The sequence below is a fragment of the Capricornis sumatraensis genome, chromosome 2, assembly GCF_032405125.1.
Source record: "Capricornis sumatraensis isolate serow.1 chromosome 2, serow.2, whole genome shotgun sequence".
Lineage (NCBI taxonomy): Eukaryota > Metazoa > Chordata > Mammalia > Artiodactyla > Bovidae > Capricornis > Capricornis sumatraensis.
Window position 1 is genome coordinate 200,008,986 of NC_091070.1, and position 22,529 is coordinate 200,031,514.

The 22,529-nt window shown below is 51.0% G+C and overlaps 1 protein-coding gene across 2 annotated transcripts; it reads right to left on the bottom strand.

Annotated features, from left to right (window-relative positions):
- Positions 1 to 203: 203 nt before the first annotated feature.
- On the bottom strand, positions 204 to 20,911 carry CYP4B1 (cytochrome P450 family 4 subfamily B member 1). Of its 2 annotated transcripts, XM_068966605.1 has the most exons (12): positions 20,712 to 20,911; positions 8,060 to 8,201; positions 7,840 to 7,884; positions 7,153 to 7,280; positions 6,209 to 6,333; positions 5,777 to 5,928; positions 5,516 to 5,622; positions 4,064 to 4,254; positions 2,167 to 2,300; positions 1,323 to 1,387; positions 1,140 to 1,222; positions 204 to 745 (listed from the first exon to the last, which is right to left on the bottom strand). In XM_068966605.1, the coding sequence occupies exons 1-12, from the start codon at positions 20,889 to 20,891 to the stop codon at positions 562 to 564; spliced, it is 1,536 nt and encodes a 511-aa protein (XP_068822706.1). In that variant the 5' UTR covers positions 20,892 to 20,911; the 3' UTR covers positions 204 to 561. The 2 variants fall into 2 exon arrangements, with proteins under 2 accessions (XP_068822706.1, XP_068822707.1); XM_068966606.1 differs by lacking the exon at positions 7,840 to 7,884.
- Between the last annotated feature and the right edge of the window lie 1,618 nt (positions 20,912 to 22,529).

A 22,529-nucleotide genomic window follows, 5' to 3' on the forward strand; every position in this document is an offset into this window, starting at 1 on the left:
CAGAAGGGGCAGAATTTATACCCATGAAACCATAGTCCATATTCCTCAACCTCAACAGTGGTTACCAAGGAGTTTTCTCTAAAAATTCATTCTTATGTGTTTTTGATTTAAGCAGTTTTTCCTTATGTCTGTTATATTCCAGAAACATACATACAAAGTTAAACAAAGAAACAGATCTTGGTGAAGGGTGCAAGCCCCGAAAGCCATCTGTATATTGTGTGGAGTGGATGAGTGTCTGGTCCTAACCACCAGTCCCAAGGCACAGATTCCATGTGAATGCTATGTAAATTTCAGAAAGATGGACAATTACAGGAGATCAATAAAGAATCTAGAAGCAAGTAGTTATTCAGCATGTTTGTTAAATGAATGAGTGAGCTCTGGAACACATGTGCAGTAAGCATTTATAGACATACATGTTTACATGGCATTGCCTATTCTGCTTCTAGTCCATAAGCCTACAGAAGACAGGGGAACACAGCTACTCTACAGCCCAGCTTGGAGAGGGCAGCGTCCAGGAAGAGGCCACAGGTTGGGCTGTCTGGGGCTCTCATCTCAGCAGAGCTACTTCTTAGAGCCCGGCCCCACCGGCTTCAGATGGAGGTGGATGCCATTCTTGGAGCGCAGGACCAGCTGGGGCATCTGGATGGGTAGCTTTGAGGGATCCGGGGAAAACTCAAAACGGAGCAAGCAGAGGGCTGTGACCACTTTTACCTCGTTCATAGCAAACTGCTGGCCAATGCAGTTCCTGCAATGAGCAGCACAAAATGACATCAGGCTATGAGATGTCCAGAGTGATAAAAACTAGCACTCTAAGTGTCCAACAGAAATCAGTCACTATGTATGGATGAATCGTTGACTGATTGATTGGCCTGGGCTTCAGAAACAGATCTCGGGGGCATAGTGAGGGTCCCAGACTAGGTAGGTTCACACTGTGGGTTGTGACTTAGGGGTCTCTCTTGGAATGACTCACCTGCCAAAGACAAGATATGCTAATGGCAGGAAGAGGGTCCCTCGAACTTCCCTCACATCAGGGTCACCGCACACCCAGCATGGCCCTCCTCATCCCAGAGTTCCCCCAAAGGATGTTCCATGACATCCTCCATCCTCACCTCTGGACAGGGACGTCGGGCTCTCCTTACCTGGGCCCAGCAGAGAAGGGAATGAAGGCAAAGCTGTGGCGTCCGGCCACATTCTCAGGAGAAAAGCGCAAGGGGTCGAAGACCTGATGGGACAGGGCTTGCTTGAATATCTGCCAGGTCCCAGGGCAGGCTGACCGCACAGAAGCCCACCCCCTCTGAACTCTAAGCCCAGGGATGGCATACCTCAGGGTCAGTCCACACTGTACTATTCCTATGGAGGGCATAGATGTGCAGAGAAATCAGGCTGCCTGTGGGCAGAGCAGAAAACTGATGAGCAGACAGTCCTGGGACAGCCAGGCCCACCTCCTCACAGGGTCAGAATCCCCTAAGTGGCGCCCCTAACTGAGCACCAGTCCCTCCCTGAGCACTGCCAGGGACAGAAAGTCCATACCCACCCTCAGCACATCAAAGTGTGTTGGTCAACAGCACACATACTCCCCACAGCCCCAGCACCAGCTGTAGCACCTGACACAGACATGTGTAGAACGGAAAAGGAAACGAGGACCGCACCTACCCCACCACGAGGACAGGCAAGGACGATCACCCACTTTCTGCTTCCCATTAACTGACTCTCAAGGGAAGTAGTCATTCATAATATTATGCCATCAGTAGTAACAACTACCATTCACCGGGCTCTTACTATGTGTCAGATCCAGAGTCAAACGCTCCTTACAAAGCCCCCACACACCGTTGTACAGCTTGTGCATTGCACCGCATCATAGTCTAAGTGAATGGTGCCTCCTGAAGCTGTCCAGGGAGGGCACCATCTGCTTGGTGGTACCTGACAGCCCTGAGGAACACTGCCTCTTTAATCCTGACCACAGCCCTGTACGGCAGGGACGCTTCTCACCCCCAGTTCACAGGAGACAAAGCAGAGGTGTAGATGTTGGTGGATTTACCCACACATTGTGGAGCTAGGACTTTGATGCTGGCCGAACACAAAGCCTGGTCTCTTCCCCTCTGGTACAGGGATAGAGAGAGCACCCCCAGGGGCTCTGGCTTCACCCCGAAATCTACCCCATCCCACCTTCAGGTAGAGAGCGACCATCCACAAAGTTGACAGGCTTGCTGAGCTGGCGGTACACCTGGGGCACAGGCGGGTACAGGCGGAAGCTCTCCTTGATGCACATGGTCAGGTAGGTCATCTCTGCCAGATCATCCCTGCCACAGCACAAGCAGGCCTTTGTGGGCTGGGGGGCAGCACAGTCCTGCAGGAGGGCAGGCCCAGCCAGAATCCCCACTTCACCGCCACCACACATCAGGGAGCCAGAGGGACGCAAGTGCTCCCGTGTCTAGGCCAGACATGGAGTGGACACACAGATGCAGGGGCCTGGCTCCACTTTTCTCCATCCCTCCCTCATCTTCACTGTTAGGAAGGGAAAGCACAGGATCCTAGGGGTGTATGTGCTCCTGGCAGTCAAAGGCAAGGTCACTCTTTCAGTGTCCCCCAGAAACCCCACGAGGGACAGTTCTTTGGGTTCTGCTTCATTCCCCATGGAGCTGTAATGGCAAGGGGTAGGGGCTGACATACATTAGCCAATAGAAGTAATAAATGTCAAACAATAACAAGCTTGGAGGGGGTGAGTAACTACATATAGATAGATAGATGGATAGATAGATGGATAGATAGATAGATAGATAGATAGATAGATAGATAGATAGATAGATAGACAGATAGATATTTCCATTTTGCCACTAGGAAGTTCAGACCTCAAATGTGCTCCAGCTATAACGACTGTGCAACAGCTTACTACAGAGCCCCAAACTCTAGGGTTTATTCCCCCGGTCCTCATTTTTCATTTGTGTTCTACATTTAATTGAATATGTCCTTTAAGTTGCTTCAAGATTGAGATGGAATAAAATGAAAAGTAAATAAATGTTTCAACTCCCTGCCTCCAGGCTGTGTTCACACTGTTCCCCAACCCAGAGCACCCAGTTCTCCTCTTTTGCCTTTCTGAGCTTCACACATCTCTTTAGAAACCCACCCCTTTTGATGCCTCTGTTCTGAACATGGGGCTGCTCAATCTTACCCCACTCTGTGGTTTTCTCTAGGTTTGTGGTTCTGCAAGAACCAGGTCAGTATTGGCCACTCACCCTCATCCTCCACACTCCTAACAGCGTCTGGCACCTGGCTGGACAGCCTAGGAGGTTTCCAACCTCTGACCAGTAAAACCACATCCTTCAAATCCCAGATTCTGGAATTCTAAGTCAGTATCCCTCAGTGAGTTTAAAGTTTCTTCCCTCAACTGAGCATTTTCTGTGGCCCCTGCTGTGTCCTATCCCTAGGCTGGAGGTAACACAGGAGTCTAGAGAAAAAGGTGTCAGGACTCGAAAGCCCAAGGGGCAGAGGCTGGGAGAGGCGGGGCAGAGGGCACATGCAGGAAGCGGGCCAGTCAAAATTGCCAAAGATCATTCTCCAGAGAGAGGTCAGCGTCAATCAGTGTCGTGATAGTGAGCTCAAGCTTGAATGAAGAAACAAAATAGTTGTAAGTTTCTAAGTGATGAAGTTGGCAACAGCCTTTTCTCCCTCATCAGAGGAGTCTAGAGGCTGCACATGTCCATCTAAAAGCAGGTGGGAGGGAATCAGCTCTTCCTGCTACCCCAGCTCTGTTCATCCTCAGTGTTCAAATCCTTTCCAATGCTCCCTGATCTACCTGGGAACCCAGAAGGGTTGTCAGGTTCTGCCACCAAAGGGAGCCAACATAAAAGTCAGCCTCTTGACCACCTTTACAAGACACATCTGAAAATGGTCTGTGGTGAGAGAAAGGGCTCCGGGGCTGTGTCCACGCATAGCTTCTCCTCAAAAGCCACAGCTCTGGAGGGGAAAATGACAAGGGCTAACTGCCCTCTCCTGGTTTCCAGGATGGCCCTGTAGGCACAGCTCTTCCCTGGGACAGACTGGGCTCACCGGCAGCCTCACTCACCACTTCAAAGAGTCCCGGTCCCCAAGAATCTCTTGAATCTCTTCCCGACAACGACGCTGGTGCTCGGGGTACAGGGACATGCAGTAGAGAACCCATGAGATGGCGCTGGTGGTGGTGTCATGGCCTGCGAACATGAATGTGTTCACCTCGGCCCGGAGGTCTTCATCCGATAGCTTGATGCCTTCTTCATCCTGAGTCAGGAAAGCACAATGGGACAGCCCAAGGCATGTGAGGTAGGTTCCAACAAGGCCTCACAAGAGTAGCTGTCAAATGAAGGTCTGGGAGAGGGAGGGAAATTCCTTTTCAGACTAGGGGTTCAGAGTGTCCCCTTGATTCCTATCTGTTCCCCCAAGGCCAGCTTGGAGGACTCCTACTCCAGGAAGCCTTCTTTGATTCCTCTGGCCAAATGACTTGCGACTTTACCCAGCCCTATCAGTTTGGCTCCCCTGACACACACAGTCCCTTCTGGAGGAGGAAGAGGTCCTTGTCAACATCTACCTCCTGTCCCTGCCACCTGACTGTGAGAGTCAGGAGGCCAGGGCTAGTGCTTTCTCAGTGTCTGCATCCCTAGCTTGAGAACTAACCCAGAGCAGGGCTCAGTGAGTTTGCGGAGTGAAAGGACCAACTGAATGAGTGAATAAATGAATGTTGCTGCGGGTGCTCAGCCACTTCAGTCATGTCCGACTCTGTGTGACCCTGTGGACTCTTGCCCCACCCAGGCTCCTCTGTCCATGAGATTCTCCAGGCAAGGGTACTGTAATGGGTTGCCATGACCTCCTCGAATGAATGAATGAGTAATGTATAAAGTCTAAGGTTTTAGGTTGCTAAGATTCTTCAGAGTCTTCGAAGGCTGGAATTGGTCTTCTGTTTCATGTAGACCCAGCCTCCCTGCCACTACATCTCTCCCCAGCACCACACCAGTCACCTTCCCACCTCTGAGCCTTTGCTGATGTATACCGCTGGACAAGGGCTTCCCAGGTAGCTCAGCTGGTAAAGAATCTGCCTGCAATGCAGGACACTCCAGTTCGATTCCTGGGTCAGGAAGATCCCCTGGAGAAAGGATAGGCTACCCACTCCAGTATTCTTGGGCTTCCTGGTGGCTCAGACAATAAAGAATCCACCTGCAATGCTGGAGATCTGGGTTCAAGCCCTGGGTTGGGAAGATCCCCTGGAGGAGGCCATGGCAACCTACTCTAGTATTGTTGCTGGAGAATCCCCCATGGACAGAGGAGCCTGGCGGGCTACAGTTCACGGGGTTGCAAAGAGTCAGACACAGCTGAGCGACAGAGCACAGCACAACACCACAGGACAAGAAACAGGTCACATCTGCTGGGGAAAGAGGGAAAGATGCTTAGCAGCCCTGCTGCTGTCCAGGGAGCCCTGTCTCAGGAGGACAGTCTGAAGACCCGTCAGGGACACATTCTTAGGCAAGGTGGGTGACTGCGCACTCACCCGAGCCCCCAGGAGAATGTCCAGGAAGTCCAGGTGCCTCTTGCTCTGTATCTTCTCCCGCTCTTTCTCATCCTGGAGGGCTGCTTTCCGTTCCCTGATGACCTGGTCTGGGCCAGGAGCATGGGGTGTCACTGCCTGGGGACCCACCCTCTGCCCAAAAGGGGAAGAGAGGTCCTGCAATGGGAGGGGTCCCCCAGGGGCCAGGAGGAGCTAGACCAGAACCTAGGCCTCCTGTGGGTGGGCGGTGCAGGAAAGGCCCACCTGTGTGGTCATGGGCCACCTGGCAGGCCCGCAGGAAGCGGCGGCCATGCGGGGTGAGAAAGTAGATGAAGTCATTGTGGTACTGGAAGGAATCGATGCGCTGCTGCATTAGCAGTGTGAGCTCGCTGACCGCCAGGTAGTAGTTGTTGTCCCTGCACAGTGGAGGGAGGGAGAGATGCTGAGACCTCGACCTGCAGCAGAGCCCCCGCGCGAGTGGAATCCAGCTCCAAGCACTGCGCTCTCTGCCCATCCTCTCCCCACCATCAAGCCTCCCATGAGAGCCATGGGAAAGGCCCGGCTCCACCTGAGCTGAGGCTCCCTAGAGCAGGACGCCCCTCTCCTCTCAGACCAGGGCCCAGGAGTCCTGTCACCTCATACGCCCTCAGAGCCAACCTGGATGGAGACTGTGGTCAGCCCCGAGGGCCCCCTGACCTGTCATTCAGGCCGCTGGTTCCTTTGCCAAAGGTGCACTTCATGAGCGAGTCCAGCGCCATGTGGCCCACATCGCTGAAGATGTCAAAGCTCTTTTGCTCACGAGCCTTTTTCTCCCACTTGTCCTAGAGCCCAGAGATGGAAGGTGATGTAGGGGAGGGGGCCCACCAGGCTAGATGTCCCACCCTGCCTGCAGGAGCCACCACTGTCCTCCCCACACGCACTCCGGGTCCCTGGCCTGGCCTCCATCCTGCTGTTATGAGTGGGGAGTCGGGGGTGGTTCAGGCTCAGAGGGCAGAACCCACAGGCAGCCTCACCCAGCACACAGAGCCAGGGCAGCTGTGTATGAGGGAAGAGGAGGGCCAAAGGTGGTAAGCTCCCCAGCACAGTCTGTGTGCATCAGGCCTGCAGTGATCCTGGCGGGTGGGGAGGGGGTAGTCTCTTGCAAGAAGAAAGGCTAGCCCAGGTAACCTCAGGGATTATCCAGCTATAAGGCTCTGAGCCTAATTCTTGACCCCTGACTCCCGGCATCAATTTTAGACTTACTTTTGACATTATTTCAGGCAGTTGTGCTAGGCCAAGGATGAGGAGACACTTTTTAGATATGAAAGGTCTTCCTAATATTCTCAATACAGGCAGCCCTCCAGTCTGCTACAGTAGGAGCTTTCCTGGGGTCTTGCAGAGGCCCTCTGATGTGGGAAGAGGGAGTGCTTGTCTCCCGGTGGAGACAAAAGCTGGGGCTGTCGGGCAGCTTGGAGCCTCAGCACATTGTCAGCACACGGCCAGCAGTAGGTATCAGGCAGAGCAAGGCTAACACTGCTGCTGCAGGCAGAACAGGGCCTCGGGCCTCAGCAATTCTCCTCACTACCCTCTCCTAGGAAAACCTGGGGGCAGGGGTCTGGCCCTGCAGCACAGCCTCCAGGAGCCTGGCACAGGGAGCTCACCAGCATGACACGTGCAGACTCGGCAAACACGGCCACGTAGGGCTTCAGCACATCATAGTGGAAGCCAGGTGTGAGCAGCTTGCGATGCTGGAACCACTTAGGCCCTTGGAGAACCAGCAAGCCTTTCCCTGGGGAAGGCATGGGAGAGGGACGGCTGGTCAGTTCACACAATACTGCCCCAATCCTAGCAACCTGGGATCAAGCACACACCACCCCGCCTAACCCCACTCCCATCCTCCTGATCTGCCTGGCATCCAAACCCAGGTCTGCCTTTCAGACACCCAGCCCTGCAGCCTCTGGTGACACCAGCCTGGGTCCTGTCCTTCCACACTCCTTTCCTCAGGCCCTTGCCCCAGCCAGAACCACCAATAAAACCTCCTCAGATCACCTGTAGTGCCACCTCCTCCAGGAAGCTGTTCCTCACATTAAAACATTGCCCAGAGCCTTTGCCCTGCCTGCCCAGGGAAGAGGACACCCTGGCAGGACAAGTTGCCTGAGCTCCACCTCTCAGGCAGCCTGGAGTTCTCCTGCCTCCTCCTCTCCTGCTGAGCTTAGGGTGGCAACTTGGGGCCAGGTGGTCTGGTGGATGTAGTAACCATAAGAGCGGACACTGGGCAAGGAGGGATCAGGCAGGGAAGGCCCCTGGTCACCCAGCACCAAGGACAGGGAGGGCAAGTGCCTACTCACCAATCCACTGGAGGAAGAAGTCATACAAATCTGGGGCCTTCGGGTCTATAAGAGAAAGAGAAGCTTGGTCAAACGGGGACTAGGGGATTCCTGGAGGATGTTTGGTGATGAATAGGGTGAGGACCTGCCCAGACTTAGGGTGCAGGCCCAGGCCCCTCCCCACATGGCACCCTGAGCCCTCTGCTCTCAGAAAGCTCCAACTTCTTCCAGGAATCCTCACCTCCTCGACTGTATACAGCTTTGGCATATTCAGGATCATAGATATTCAGGAAGCCAAGAAATCGTCCAAGCCAGAGTTGGTGGGCGTAAGGGAACTGGTGAGTCCAGGACACCACCTTGTCCAAACTCCCAGTCTGCTGGATCTGAAATAGCAACAGAAGGCCAGGCCACTCAGGAACCCAGCATCACCAGCCAGGCCAGCAGGGAAGAGAGGAGGTTGCCCTGGAAGGTGCAGGGAGCACCCCTCCCTCCTCCTGCAGCCCTTCCCTCCCAGCCAGTCACAGTCCTACACATCTCTGGGCTCAGTCCTCTCTCCAGCCCCAGAGCCACTGCTCTAAGTCCAGGCCATGCTTTATTGCCCCTGGGTGAGCACAGCAACCCAAACTGGACAACTTACTTCCATCTGGTACCTGCCACCAACCTATCTCCACTGCAGCCAAAAAGAGGTTTCTTTCAGCATCAAAGTTTTCATTAGAAAGAGAACTCCAGCTTGTTGTTCGATACACCTCAAAATCACCTCGATTCCACCCCTAAATCATGGGGCACTTTTTTTTTTTAATTGAGGATGTATTATGTGCAGAGCACTGTCTAGATGTCTCAGGGGAATGAGATAAACACAGTCCTTCCCATTCACTCTAGGTGGGGAAGAGTGATAATAAACAAATAAACAATGAAATGACTGCAGACAGTACTAACAAGGAAATAAGCACAGCGCTGGGAGAAAGTTAACAGGGAGACCCTGCTGAGATAGAGTGACCCAGGATGGACTCTTGTTGGCGAGGACATTCAAGGTCAAACTGAAGGATGATACTGGAGCTGACCGTGTGAAGAGCAAGGGAAGAGCACTCTAAGGCAGAGCGAGCAGCAAGCAGTGTCTGGAGTAGGGAAAAGTATGGTGTCTCCCAGGAGCTGCCACTAGGTGGGGCAGTGGCCGGAGACGAGGCTGCAGAGACCAACTTTGGAGGTTTTTCTAGCTACTTCTACTCAACCAGAGCTGCCTTATGTAAGTGGGGTATATGATAAATACCTTTCCAAGACGTGCCTTTTTTATTTAAGATATTTGATGGCTCAGACGGTAAAGCGTCTGTCTACAATGCAGGAGACCCAGGTTCGATCCTTGGGTCGGAAAGATCCTTTGGAGAAGGAAATGGCACCCCACTCCAGTACTCTTGCCTGGAAAATCCCATGGATGGAGGAGCGGGATAGGCTACAGTCCATGGGGTCGCAAAGAGTCGGACACGACTGAACAACTTCACTTTTTTTACAGTGTTTCCAACAACTGCCTAGTATTCCATTTCAGGGGCATACCATTATGTATTTATCCATTTCCCCCTATTTGGAAGGAGCCTTTTAGAAGTACACTTTAAACTCTCCAGTGGCCTGCCCATGGGTTAGCACCATAGTTTGGGAGACAGTATAGTAATAACTAATCTTCATTAAGCACCTGCTGTGGGCTAGGCCTTCTTCTAAGCACCTTATATCTTGACTCATCGCATCCTCAAAACCATTCTTCCCATTTCAGGGAAAAGTGAAGTCGTTCAGTCGTGTCCAACTCTTTGTGAACCCATGGACCATATCCCACCAGGCTACTCTGTCCATGGGATTTTCCAGGCAAGAATACTGGTGTGGGTTGCCATTTTCTTCTCCAGGGGATCTTCCCAACCCAGGGATCGAACCCAGGTCTCCCACATTGCAGGCAGACACTTTGCCATCTGAGCCACCAGAGAAGTAAGAGGAGCCTACATCCAGAGATCTGAGGTTGCTTCCCAAGAACTCACAGCAATCTTTGGAGCCTAACAGACCTGGGTTTGAATATTGTTTCTCCTATTTTTCAGATGTGTGAACTCGGGCAAGTCACTGTGACATTAATGAACACACAAGGCAGGCATGTCATTAGTTGAGGTCATGTGGATCCTGGGCAAGGGAAGCCCTCGACTGACTAGAGGTTTCCTCTCCTTCAAACCTTCCCTCCCATTCCCAATATCTTCTTCCAAGCCTCATCCCTGCATCTCCTGCACACATCCTCCTCCTCAATGCCCCTAAATTGCAATAAAGAGTGTGGTCTGAACACGCCCTGAGATACTTTCAACTGTGGGAAAAGCACTCACCAAACCTTGTCTCCTGTTACAAGGTAAACTGACCCTTGTGTTACACTCTCCAACCCATTCCCCTGGAAACTTGACAACTGCAGAATATCAACTGTGTTGCTAGGCAACATAGCTATGGCCAAATGAACCCTGGGAGGTAAATAACATCTGGACTGGGAAGAACCATGAACACCTGATGAGAGCACCATGCTTTGGGCTTCTCTGCGTGTGGTGACTCTGGTAATGTGCATGACCTTGCAGGACCCTTGGGACTGCTAGTGGACACAGGGATTCGGCGGGACTTGGAGATTCAAAAACAAGCTTGACCCACATCCAGGATGAGGAGCTTAACTCCCTGCCTTTGGCCGGCCCCTGAGGAGCAGATAATGGCTAATGGCTATGTGGAGGTTGTGAAGAATGCCTGATGCTGCCTTGCTGGCTGGCTGCCCATATCCTTGGAGGAGACGGATACTAACTGTGCCTCTGGTAGCCTTGTGAGTCTGAGTGCTTGAAACTAAGTTGACCTCTTGGGGTGTGGCATCATCTCTGCACATTTGTTATATACCATTCCTCGCTCTTCATATATCCTCTACCCAAGAGAGCCCATTGATGTTCGGTCTGTACCTTGGCATCCACCCTGAATGACCTCTCCAGGGACCTCTCTAACCTTCCACCAGCTGACATCTCTGCCTCCTCTGGACCTCTCTAGCCCTACCAGGGCCTTACCCATATTCTGCCTTGTGCTATAATTGTTTTTATCTAAGACCCCCAAAATTTAATAAAACTAACATTTGACATTCACTGAACATTTGATGTGTTCAGATACTGAGCTAATACTACACGCAAATTCTTTTATTTAACTCTCAGAAAATTCTATAAGATAGGCACCATCATAATTCCTACTTCGGAGTTAAGGACAAGTCAACTATGAGAAGCTTAGTCACACGGCTGGTTAGCGATAGACCTAGGATTCACACCCAGGACCCCTGACCTAACCCCACCTGTGGACCGTGATTTTCCCAGAATGTGTGGGGCATCCCCAGATCACCATGGAGCTCAGCAGGGGGCCCTGGATACAGGGTATACTTGATAAACAGTGTGCCAGATGAACAGAATGAAAAAGGAGCTGACAGAGAAGACTAGAAAGGAGGGAGAAAGCATACAAAGCATCTGGCTAGTCTAAACATTGGCCAGAGATAGGCCATCTCATGAAAAACCAGTCCAAGTCTCACTCAATCTGGGGAGTCAAAGAAGAAAGGCCACCATCAGCACTTCCTGTGTGGTAAACAGTACGGCAGATTTGTTTCTGTTTTCCCAGATGACCCTAGCCTGCCTGCTATATGGCTAAAGTCCAGAGTCACTCCTCATTTCCACATTCTTTCTCACAACACAGGGGATGGGAGGGGACAGATATTATTGTGTATCTCCCGTAAGTCAGGAGCTACGGGAGTGAATTCATAGATCACTTCAGGTACCTAATATAGAACAATTATTCCCGTCTTACAGATGAGAAAAGTGAGGCTCAGAGGTGTGAACTGACTTGCACTTTGCTTGTAGATTAGTAGTGCTCTAACTCGGGTTCAGTTCAGTTCAGTTCAGTCGCTCAGTCATGTCGACTCTTGGCGACCCCATGAATCGCAGCACGCCAGGCCTCCCTGTCCATCACCAACTCCTGGAGTTCACTCAAACTCACGTCCATCGAGTCGGTGACGCCATCCAGCCATCTCATCCTCTGTCGTCCCCTTTTCCTCCTGCCCCCAATCCCTCCCAGCATCAGAGTCTTTTCCAATGAGTCAACTCTTCACGTGAGGTGGCCAAAGTACTGGAGTTTCAGCTTCAGCATCATTCCTTCCAAAGAACACCCAGGGCTGATCTCCTTTAGAACTCGGTTTAGAGCCCCGCATTCTCTTCCCCATACTGAAATCTGTCAGGGTTGCTGTGTTCAGCTGTATAAACTGTACACTGCACAATCCTAGGGCGTGCCATTCATAACAAGGCCTGTGCAAGGACTGGCCCAGCTTTCCCTCCTTGTAAAGTTTCTTTTCACAGTCCTCACCCACTCAATTAATCCATGTTGTATCTTTCAGGAAACAACCTTGAAGAGTACAGGACATTTGAAAATTTAGCCCCAGGAATCCTTGTCTAGACCAAGCCGCTTCACCCAAAGGGGGACTGGGCTTGGCTGCTCTGGCCTCCAGCCAATCATCTGTGGTTTTTCTGGGGTTCCTCTCCTTCCAGGCCGTCTGTAGGGTCCAGTGTAATCTCCCCATAGAGTCTTTCGCCCTCTGCCTCTGAACTCATTATTCTGAGCTCAACCCAGGGGCGTTGTAAGAATTTCACTGCCCTTGTGAACACAATGTCCAAAAGGTTACAAGTGAGCAGCATAATCTCTGCCGATTAGTAAAAGGGAACCTTCCTTCTGGTGTCCCCGGCCTCTTTCTTGCTTCCTTCTTGTTTGGTAGCCCTGGAAATAATTCCTTCCTCCTGGGTCCCTCTTATTTTTCCATCTGTGCTCCTGGGTTTTCCTTGCTGACTTTTTGATCACCAGAAAGGACTGTGCCCTTTCTCTCCATCCCTCTCAAGTTCAATTGACAGGGGACAGGAGAGGCTTAAATCACAAAGCCAGACACAGAATCTCAGGGTTGGAAGGAACCCTTGGCCGATCTGGTTCATCTGTGCCTTATTTTTCCCCTCATTAGCTGTGAGTGTCCCCCTGGCCCACAGCATCCCCATCCAGGATGGGAGATTTGACCTCATGCTGACACGTACCACACGCACAGCACATACACAGCCTGAGCAAGCCCTGCCTCCCCACGCCCAGATTTCTTCTGCATGCCCTTGATCACCCCTGGAGCCTGGCAGGAGTGAGGATAGCTCTTGGTACCTGGCCCCAGTAGTGGAGCGGCAGCCCCATCAAAAGGGCTGGGGCATCCTCTCTCTCGAGGGGTCATGGCTGCCTGGCTAGCTTCTCTGGGTTACATAACTGTACATCTCAGACCAGTCCTCAGATGACCCAAGTTGGGACGCCTACAGGTCTCCAAGGTCTAGGCCAGCTTGTTTTTCTCCAAAAGGAAGGAAACAGGAAAAGAACAAGTCGTGGAGATAATTCACTGACCCTGGCTCCAGAGCCACACGCCGCTCGTCCTCACATTTGCACCCATTGTAGACATCACCAAGAATAAACAGGAGGGGATGGGAAAAGCAAGCATGGGCACCACTCTCCTCTCTGCCTCCTCAGAACTGGAGGAAGTTTTGCTCTGAGGAGTAGATCTGAAAGAGATCTTAACATTGCCAAACCACAGTCCTTCTTTATAGGTGGGAATGGTACATCCCAAGGACAAAGAGAACCATTCCACAGGAGTTGGGCCGACTGGGATTCTGCAGAGGCACTTCCTACCGCCCCTCTTGTTAATGAGCCTGCCCAAGTCATCAGTCAGTTGAGTCAAATCTCAGAGGGCGAGTGTTCAAGAAACAAGATACCCACTTAGCCAGTCTGCTGCAGCCACAGCTCTCCCACAGGGAACAAACAAATCTGTTCACAAAACGGGGTAGCAGTTCAGAAAAATGCATTGTTAAGGAGGGGAGGGGATGGGCTTTCCTCTTCCTCAGCCTGCGGGGCTCCCTTGAGGCAGGTCATGCTGATCTCCAGTTCCCAGGACCCAGAGTTGCCTGGCCCAGCTCCTTCACAATGTGGGAACTTCTGCCCCCAGAGCTCAAACATCTGAAGCAACCAAGAACTTACTGCCTTTCAAAATGTAGTAGTCCCAACAATCTTTGGATCATCTTAATTCTTACTTCCCTGGCAGTCCAGCACTTAAGACTCCCCACTCCCAGTGCAGAGGGCACGGGTTCAATCCCTGGCCAGACAGGGAGCTAGGATCCCCCATGCCACACAGTGTGGCAAAAAAAAAAAAAAAAAATTAAGAAGTTAAATAAAACAAAAATTAAAAAACACTCTTTAGTCACTGAACTAAAACCTGCCAGACTGTGGCCTTCCCCATGAGTTTGCAGTCTGCTCTCTGGGGCTACAGAGGCTTCTACTGTCCCTTGGGAGTTGAGGGCCAGATCCTCCTGGGTCTGCTCTCCTCCAGTATGGACATTCCCAGATGCCCTTGGGTGCTATAGTCTTCCCCACTCCATGGGCCCTGCCCTGCCCCACACACACACCAGCTTCATGAGCACCGGGATGTTTGTGAGCCCCAGGTAGTGTCAAGGACAGCAAATCTGTATAGTCAAAGCCAGAGGGGTTGGGAGTGCCTGCCAAGAAGAAGCAACAAAAATTGAGATGAGGCAGTGTCCCCCCCAAAAAAAACATGAAAGTCAGTGAGAAAAAAAAGAACACTCAATTTACACAAACTCTTTGGAGATTCAACTATGAGGATGAGCCAGGAGCCATGGGGAACTTGGAGGAAGAGATCTATGCATGATGCTCCAAGGAGCAGAGAAATGGTTCCCCCCAACTCTAGAGATGAGTAAGTGACTTTATCCTCCATCTTCCGTTTCAGAGACAAGTGCAGAGACAATACCGCACATGTATCTGTGGATGTATGCGAATACATAACACATGGAAGCAACCCCTGGCTCAACAGAAGGAGCTTGGGAGGCTTTGGATGAGGTTGACACAGGTCACCTCGACTCTTCTAGTACCACATATTGGCTGGGAAGTATGATGGGCCTTGCCCAATGGCACACAACTCTCAAGTCTAGGTTTTTCAGTCCCACAGCCTGCATACATTCTGCCTGCAACACCTGTCTCTGTCTTCAGCACCAAAGATGAACTCCAGCACCAGGAATAACCAGGTTGGAGCAGAACACAGGACGCAATCCAACACCTAAGAAGACAGATGGGCAGATAGCCAAGAGGCACCCGGGAGTCCAGGGGAGTGCAAACATTGGCCTTCACCCTGTGTGAGTGACTTTGCTGCCCAGAGTTGGGTCTCCCAGGGATACACTCACATATTCAACAAATGGGCATGGAGCACCCACTCTCAATGCCAGCCGTGGTGCTAGCTCCTGGGGACATAGTGTGAACAGGACAAAGCCCTGCCCTCCCCAAACTTACTTGCCAAGTGGGGAGAAAGAAAATCAACCAGAATCAAATATACCAGGCATACAATTTCAGGTAGTGGCAACTCTTGGAAGAAAAATAAAGCAGAAAAGAGGGCAAGGGTGCTATTGTAGACAGGGGATTAAAGGATCAAGGAAGCACTCTCTCAGGTGACATTTGAGCAGAGATTGGTAGAAATACCTTCTAGAAAGCCTCATATTATTGGCCAGAATCTGTCCCTCTAAAAATTCTTTTTCCTCAGCTATCCCTCCACCCCTCTGCTCCTGGTAATGCAGTCTTGCTCTGCTTCACAGAGAAAAGTAGAACCTATCAGAAAAGAGATCCCTTAAAGTCAGCTACGAGACCTGAAGAACCACTGCCTGTTCCCAACCTTCCCTCCTATTCCAGTGGAGGAGGTGTCCAGGGCTTGTCCAAGGCCACTCCCTTTAGATTTCAACCCTCCCCTCGGGTACCTCATCCATCAGTCCCCCTTCTCTTGCCTAACACAGACCCCACCCTCTCTACCAGCTCCTTGCCACTTGGCATTTAAAACAGGTTCAAGTCTCTTGCGCTTGACCAAAAAAAGCCTCCTTTGGCTCTGCTCCCTCCTCCAGCTAACACCCCATTGCCCTCCTCCCTTCATAACCCAATTTCTCAAATGAGCTGCCTCCTTGTTTCCGCTTGCTCCTACCTCGGCCCCCAGCTCTCTAGCAGTGATGGGACATGGTCAGCTCCCCTCTCTCTCTTGAGCTCTCTCCTGGTTGTCCTCCTGCCTCTCCTGATGCCCCATCTCAGCAGCTCCTCACTTATCACTTGTTAATCAAAGACTGAGGCTCCCCAAAATCTAGCCTCTGGTCTGCTCCCAAGCTGCACCTTCTCCCTGAAGGCTCTCACCTACTCCCATTGCTTCCTTTGCCATCTACTGACTGGTTCCTAAATGGACCTCTCATCCCAGCTTACCTTTCTCCTGAGCTCCAGAAACATGACCAGTCATCTCGTGGATTTCTGCATAACATCCTCCAGGCCTCTCAAACTCAGCATTTCTGAATATGAATATAGCACGTTTGCCCCCCAAATCTGCCCCTCCTCCCATACCTAGGGATGGAAACACCATCCATGCTGATATCAACCAGAAACAAGGAATGATGCTTTCTCTGGGATTTATGTTAATACTGAGGGAGACGCCCTATGGCAGCTGCCCCTCTCCCTTGCAGATCCACCAAGAGACTTTTACATTGGAATCAGCTAACCTGAATTCAGAGAACCAAATGTAGCTGTTCTGGGGTTGGGGGCTGGAATGGGGAGGAGGGAGGTCCTGCCATGAAACACCCCAAATCCAGAACCTAAGGTTCCCATACCCAGACACTGACAGGTGCTGCCAACCCCTGAGCCCCCACTTCCTGGGTCTCAAATCCCCACATTTCTACACGTAGATAGACACAGAAATTGATTCCTCCAGGTTATATAGAAGTCTTGTGGCTCAGGGGTCCTTTCTCTCTTTAGGTGACTTTGCCAAATTCTGCTCTGAGTCAGCTGTGTTGATGCCATAGTCTAACAAAGCTCCCAGAGCAATCCTATGTCCCCCTTCTCCTTGGTACATGAAGGGAGTCTCCCTGACACATCTCATATCTGGCCGCGGTGAAGGCATCAATGCCTCGTCTCCCCATGCCCACAACACCAAGACAGCCTGCTCTGCCTCTCGCTTCCCTCATCCAGCTGGCTCACACCATCAACACTGCCGCAGCCTCCACCCTGCTCTCCCTGCCTCCTGTTTAGTCTCTGCCAATCTAGTCTTCACCCAGAAGCTAAAGTTTATCTTTCTACCACCCAAATCTGAGCTCTTCACTCCCTTGCATGAATCCACTCCCTGCTTCCCTGTTGTGCTCACAATAAAGCCTTTTGACCTGGCCTGTGAGGTCCCATGTGATCTGTCTCCAGCCCCACTTCAGTCTTATTTTCTCCTCCTTGCCCTCACTCTCACCCCTCCAGAAGCACAGAACTACCTATGCAGGCACATATAAGACCTTGAGAAACAAACATCTGTTGAACAAATTAATTTCTTGAACACACAGTGCTCTTTCTGGCCTCTCCCTTTGGTATCATAGGTATCATCTTCCTCCCTTCCTTTCGCACTTTCATGGGCTGCAACGTCCAGATTCTTCTCAGACTCGGCACAGGGACCCCTCCCTGGGCCCTGGGATCCGGAACCGTGTGCTGTGTTATCTCTCTCTTGCAGACTGGGTTCCTCTAGGGCCTGGCTCTAGTTTTGTTTCTTCCTCCTCTGGCCTCAACATAGGGCCAGACCCAGAGTAATTGGTCAGATAACGCTAGCTGCTTGGGAACAAAGGGAACTTATCTGGCTCCTGAAGGCTGGGTTGATTTAGGAGGAAGGAAGAAGATGAGGAAAGCAAGTGCTTCTTTGTGTTTTGCAGCAGGAGTCCGCCTATGATGACTGACACACGATGTCTATCTGCCCAGCAGTTTGCAGTGTATCTCTACTTTATCTCTGTTGATCCTCTTCCAGCCCAGCAAGGTAAAAAGGCTTTTCTCAATGTGGAGAAAAGGAAGTGGAAGTACAGAGAGGAAGCATGGTGAAGGCCCATGATCAATGTCTGCTGCTGCTGCTGCTGCTAAGTCATTTCAGTCGTGTCCGACTCTGTGCGACCCCACAGACGGCAGCCCACCAGGCTCCCCCGTCAATGTCTACTGAGTGAAAATAAGCCACATCCCCAGGCCAGCATTCTTCACTAACCCGCACATGGTCAAGGGAACCATCCCAGCAATGAGCAGGACCAGGGAAGAGGGCTTTTACAGTCCCAGGAGATCACCTGTCCTGGGCTTGGAGCTGGCATTCTCCTTTCTCTCCTTCCAACACAGATTAGAACTTCAGGCCCCTCCCAGGGGCCCCAACTTTCAGTCAACAATATGGCTGAGCACCTATTATGTGCTGGGTCCTCTCTGGGCCCCCACCTCAAGGTGACGCATTCTAAGAATTGAAGGGGCTGATGGGTAGAGGACAGACTATAACTGGAGGCCAAGAGGGGAGGAGTGAATCCTGATGGACATCTCTTCCAGCCCCTGCGGCTCTTCCTTTTACCACCAGTCCTCCTCCTTCCTTTCCTACTTCCATCACCACAAGGCCCAAGAATCAAACATGCAATTACTCTGTACAGACTGGTCATGTCCTGGATGAAAAGGCACAAATCCATTCAGCTGAGAGCAGAGGTGCCAAGCCCTGGAGGAATGCAGGGCTGTTGGGCCTGCCATGGTTCCCCAGGAAACATTTGTTGTGTCTGAGAGAAACCACCCCTCCGGGCCTTGCCCACCCTTCTTCGCGCCAAGGCCCTTCAGATACTTGTGTGAGAGCCAAGAAGCCAAAGCTAAGTTGTGTTCCAGGTCCTTAATACATTCTCAAGGTGAGGGCAGGAACATCCAGAGGAACGAGGGCAGACAGCACTGATACGGGGGTCGCGGAGCAAGGTCTCTGTCCTAGGAAAGCCCACAGGCTGATGGCAAATCCAGCTTTGATGGAGGCAAGGAGAAGAGGAGGAGACACGAGAGGAAAGCAATTGAAGGTTTCTCTAAATGCCTCTTTCCCGCATTAGGGTCATACCTCAACCTTCCCATGAAGAGAACGTCCCTGTACTTAATACAGCCCCCCCAGATAAATCCTGGTCCCTCCACTTGTCTTCTCCATCATTGTCTCCTCTGTTGATACCCTGCCTCACTCTCCTATGCTCACTGTCTGTTCATCCAGTGATACCTACTCTGGGGAGGCTTGTGCTGTACCCTGAAGGGACAGGGAAGAATCAGACCAGATCTCCATGGTCAAGTGGGAACGATGAACAAGCAAACAGAAGATGACAACCGTACAGGACAAGCACTGAGATACCAGACCTGGGGCTGATGCAAAACACTGGTGAGGCACCCCAGCCCCTAGTAGCCTGGTGGCAGCGAAGGCTCTGGTGTCTGTTTTCTCCCTAGAGAGTAAGCTCTTTGAGAGCAGAGCCTGGGTCTAATTGATCTTCCAGAACTTTCTGTCCTTTTCTGGGTGTATCTAGGATACAGGTATGTTACTAGGCCATCCTAAAGTGAAAGTGAAGTCGCTCAGTCATGTCCAACTCTGCGACCCCATGGACTGTAACCTATCAGGCTCCTCCGTCCATGGGATTTTCTGGGCAAGAGTGCTGGAGTGGATTGCCATTTCCTTCTCCAGGGGATCTTCCCGACCCAGGAATCGAACCCGGGTCTCCCACATTGCAGGCAGACACTTTACCATCTGAGCTACCAGGGAAGCCCAGGCCATCCTAAGACAGTTATTTGTAGAGACTTATTCTTGCCTGGGCTTCCCCACTGGTTCAGCAGTAAAGAAGCCGCATGCCCATGCAGGAGACACAGGTTCGATCCCTGGATTGGAAAGGTCCCCTGCAGGAGGGCATGTGAACCCACTCCAGTATTCTTGCCTGCAAAATCCCATGGACAGAGGAGCCTGGCGGGCTACAGTCCTTAGGGTCACAAAGAGTCAGACACAACTGAGCGACTAATCACATTCTTGATCCCACCCAGAGGTAAGGCTTATCCTGAGTATCAATCATGAAGGAAAGGTAATTCCCTAGACTCCTGGGAAAAGTTTACTCAAGACATAGTAGAAATCTAAATTTCTCCCTCAAAACCTTAACCTTTGGCAGCTATACCTACTTTCCCAAGCCTGGCTGCAGATCAAAACACTTTGGGGACGTTTTTAAACTCAGACCCCCTAGCTCCAAAATGTTAGAGTCTTCAGGGCTCAGAGGCCAAGGAATCTGCTCCTCCCAGTTGATTCCAATGCAGCTGTCCCTTTCTATGTGTTCAGAAACCTCTACTCTAGATCCTCATGGAGGTAGGAACTAAGAGCTCTTCCTGACAATGAGTGCTAAGGGTCCCCACTACCCTGAGATAACTGGGAAGGATGAGTCAGAATCTGAACCCAGGAAGATGCCTAGCCCCTGACCCAGTTCATAGGCATGGCAGGGAGAACTCCACCTCTGGGAGCACCAATTTTTAAATGGTTCAACAGGTCTCTTAGGTGAGAGCACTTGTCCCTGCCTTCACTTCCGTTTTCTGCCCTAAAAAGGGAATTTTTTACAGTGGACAGAACAAGAGGATACTGGTTAAGCTCTAAATAAGATTGCCTAGTTGGATCAGACTATCCAGGAAATTTTTTTCCCCAGGTTATCCCTGAGTCCTTAGCAGAGCTCTGTCTGAACCTTGGGCCTCAGAATGATGGGGAGGAGTCTGTGGCCCTTCTGAGTCCCAGCTTTTAAATTCCACCCCCATTCCCCACCCTCACCTGAGGCAAGCTTGGAAAGTGAGAGTGAGGGGGAGACCCATTGGGAAAGATGAACGGAAATCATGGCTCACAGAACCCCATTTCTCTGCCCAAGCATAGGATCTCTTGCCATGGCCCCCAGCAGATTAGGCCAGACTCCCAAAGGGAAAGGAGGCTGGTTTCTTTCTCTATCCTCTGCCCAGTCACTTACCTCGAGGGCATGCCCAAAAAGCCAGTGGGTGGGGGGCCCTGAGAATCTGTCCATAGCTCTGGCTAGCATCTGCCTCCGCAGCAGCAGCCGAGTGAGCTTAAGGAAGACTAAGACTGAGACCAGTCCAACAGCCCACAGGCTCAGGTGGGAGAGACTCAGGGAGAGCAAAACAGGCACCATGGCTGGAGTCGCAGTCGCCCAGGTTTCTGCCTGCCTCCTACTGCCCTCAAGTTCCCTTATACTATGAGCCCAGGCACCCTGCCAGCTCCCACTCCAGCCACGCCCTGCAGTCAACAACAGCCCAGGCTGGGCTGAGCTCCACGGGCAGAGACAACAGTCCCCAAATGCACAAACAGAGGAGACAGCCTGGTTGATTTCTACCAAAACTCAAATGAAGAAAACTAGATAGTGGGCTTCAAAGAAACGAGGCAATGTGTTCCTCAGAGGAACAAACAGAAGGCAGTTCTTGGCATGATCACTGGCGTAATAATGACTACCTTTTCATGTAAGCTACCTTGGATGCTTCAGATACTTGTCACACACTATCTCATTTAACCCAAACAAGGTCAGAAAAGTTTGTACACACAAGTTTGTGTTATAATCTTGGGAGTGGAGTTGGCCTTTCTCTGACCCAGGCTCTCCCTTCTAGGGCTTGAACCTTGCTCCTGAAGATGACTCAAAAAAAAAAAAAAAAAAAAAGGACTTAAAGAATCATGAGCCTGACATAAATGCAAGCTCTCCCAGCAGCTCGTGTCCAAAGGGAACAATGGAAGCTCTCTAGCAAGAAGGCACAAGCAAGCTAAGCTTCAGTTTCATTATCTGGAAAATGAGTTTAAAAAGCAAGTACTGATGACCTTGTTTAAGTTAAATGAGATAGTGTGTAACATTCAAGGTAACTTGTGTGAAAAGGTGGTGATTATTATGCTGATGGCTACACAACTCATCACACACCCTGCTGTTCACACGGTGGCTGAAATCTGGCAACCATCCTCACTTCTAGCACCAGAGAGAGGTCACCACATTGCCAGAATCAGAGACTCGCCAGCATTCAATTCCTAGGCCCTGATCCTACCAGCTACCCCTTGCACTACCTTGGCAGTGTGATTCTTGAAACCAAAGTGTGCCGTCCTGGAGCTCTCATTGGCTATACCCTCAAGGACCCAGTAGAAAATGTCAACTGCAAAGAAAAACTTAGAGATAACCTCCAATCCAGTAGTTACCTGGGTTAAAGAGATGGAGACATTGAGCCTCTGCCTTTATACAAATGCTTTTCAAAAGGTCTTCTCCTCCAGAAAGCCTTCCTCCACACACCCTTCCTCCATTTCAGAAACACAAACTAAAGACAGTCTTCTAACCATCTGCAACTCTTCTTGGGTTTGTTCACATTTTGCCTTGCAGCAATTGTCTTATCTAGAATGCTTGTCTTGGCCTCAAATCTCCCCATTCTGCTGTGTCAAAGACTGAGCTGGTCTTTTCCTTCATTTGCATGGCTGAGCCAGAACAGATGGATACAAGCATTCAGTGAAACCTGTGATCAGGTGGATGAGTGAAAGGATGGACACCCTGGAGGGTTCTGCAGGCCCTGGGTTTTACTGGAGTTAGGAGAATATTGGCAGCATGCACCCACTGCACTGCCCCACTTTCACCCATAGCTCAGTAAATCTTCAAGGGAGGCTTTGTATCCGGGTTCTCTCCTCTTCCCTAGCACCCAGCACAGTAGACACTTAAATAATTGTTTGTTGAATGAATTTTGAAGGGATTGGCTATTATAGTGGGAGATAAGGGGAAGAGAAAGTGAGAAAAGGTTGATTGACCAAT

Coding starts and splice junctions, on each gene's coding strand:
- CYP4B1 (XM_068966605.1), bottom strand. CDS start 20,891: ATGGTGCCTGTTTTGCTCTCCCTGAGTCTCTCCCACCTGAGCCTGTGG. Junction 6,334..7,152: donor AGTCTGCACGTGTCATGCTG/GTGAGCTCCCTG, acceptor TCTGGGCTCTAG/GACAAGTGGGAGAAAAAGGC. Junction 5,623..5,776: donor GGTGGCCCATGACCACACAG/GTGGGCCTTTCC, acceptor CTCCTGGCCCAG/ACCAGGTCATCAGGGAACGG.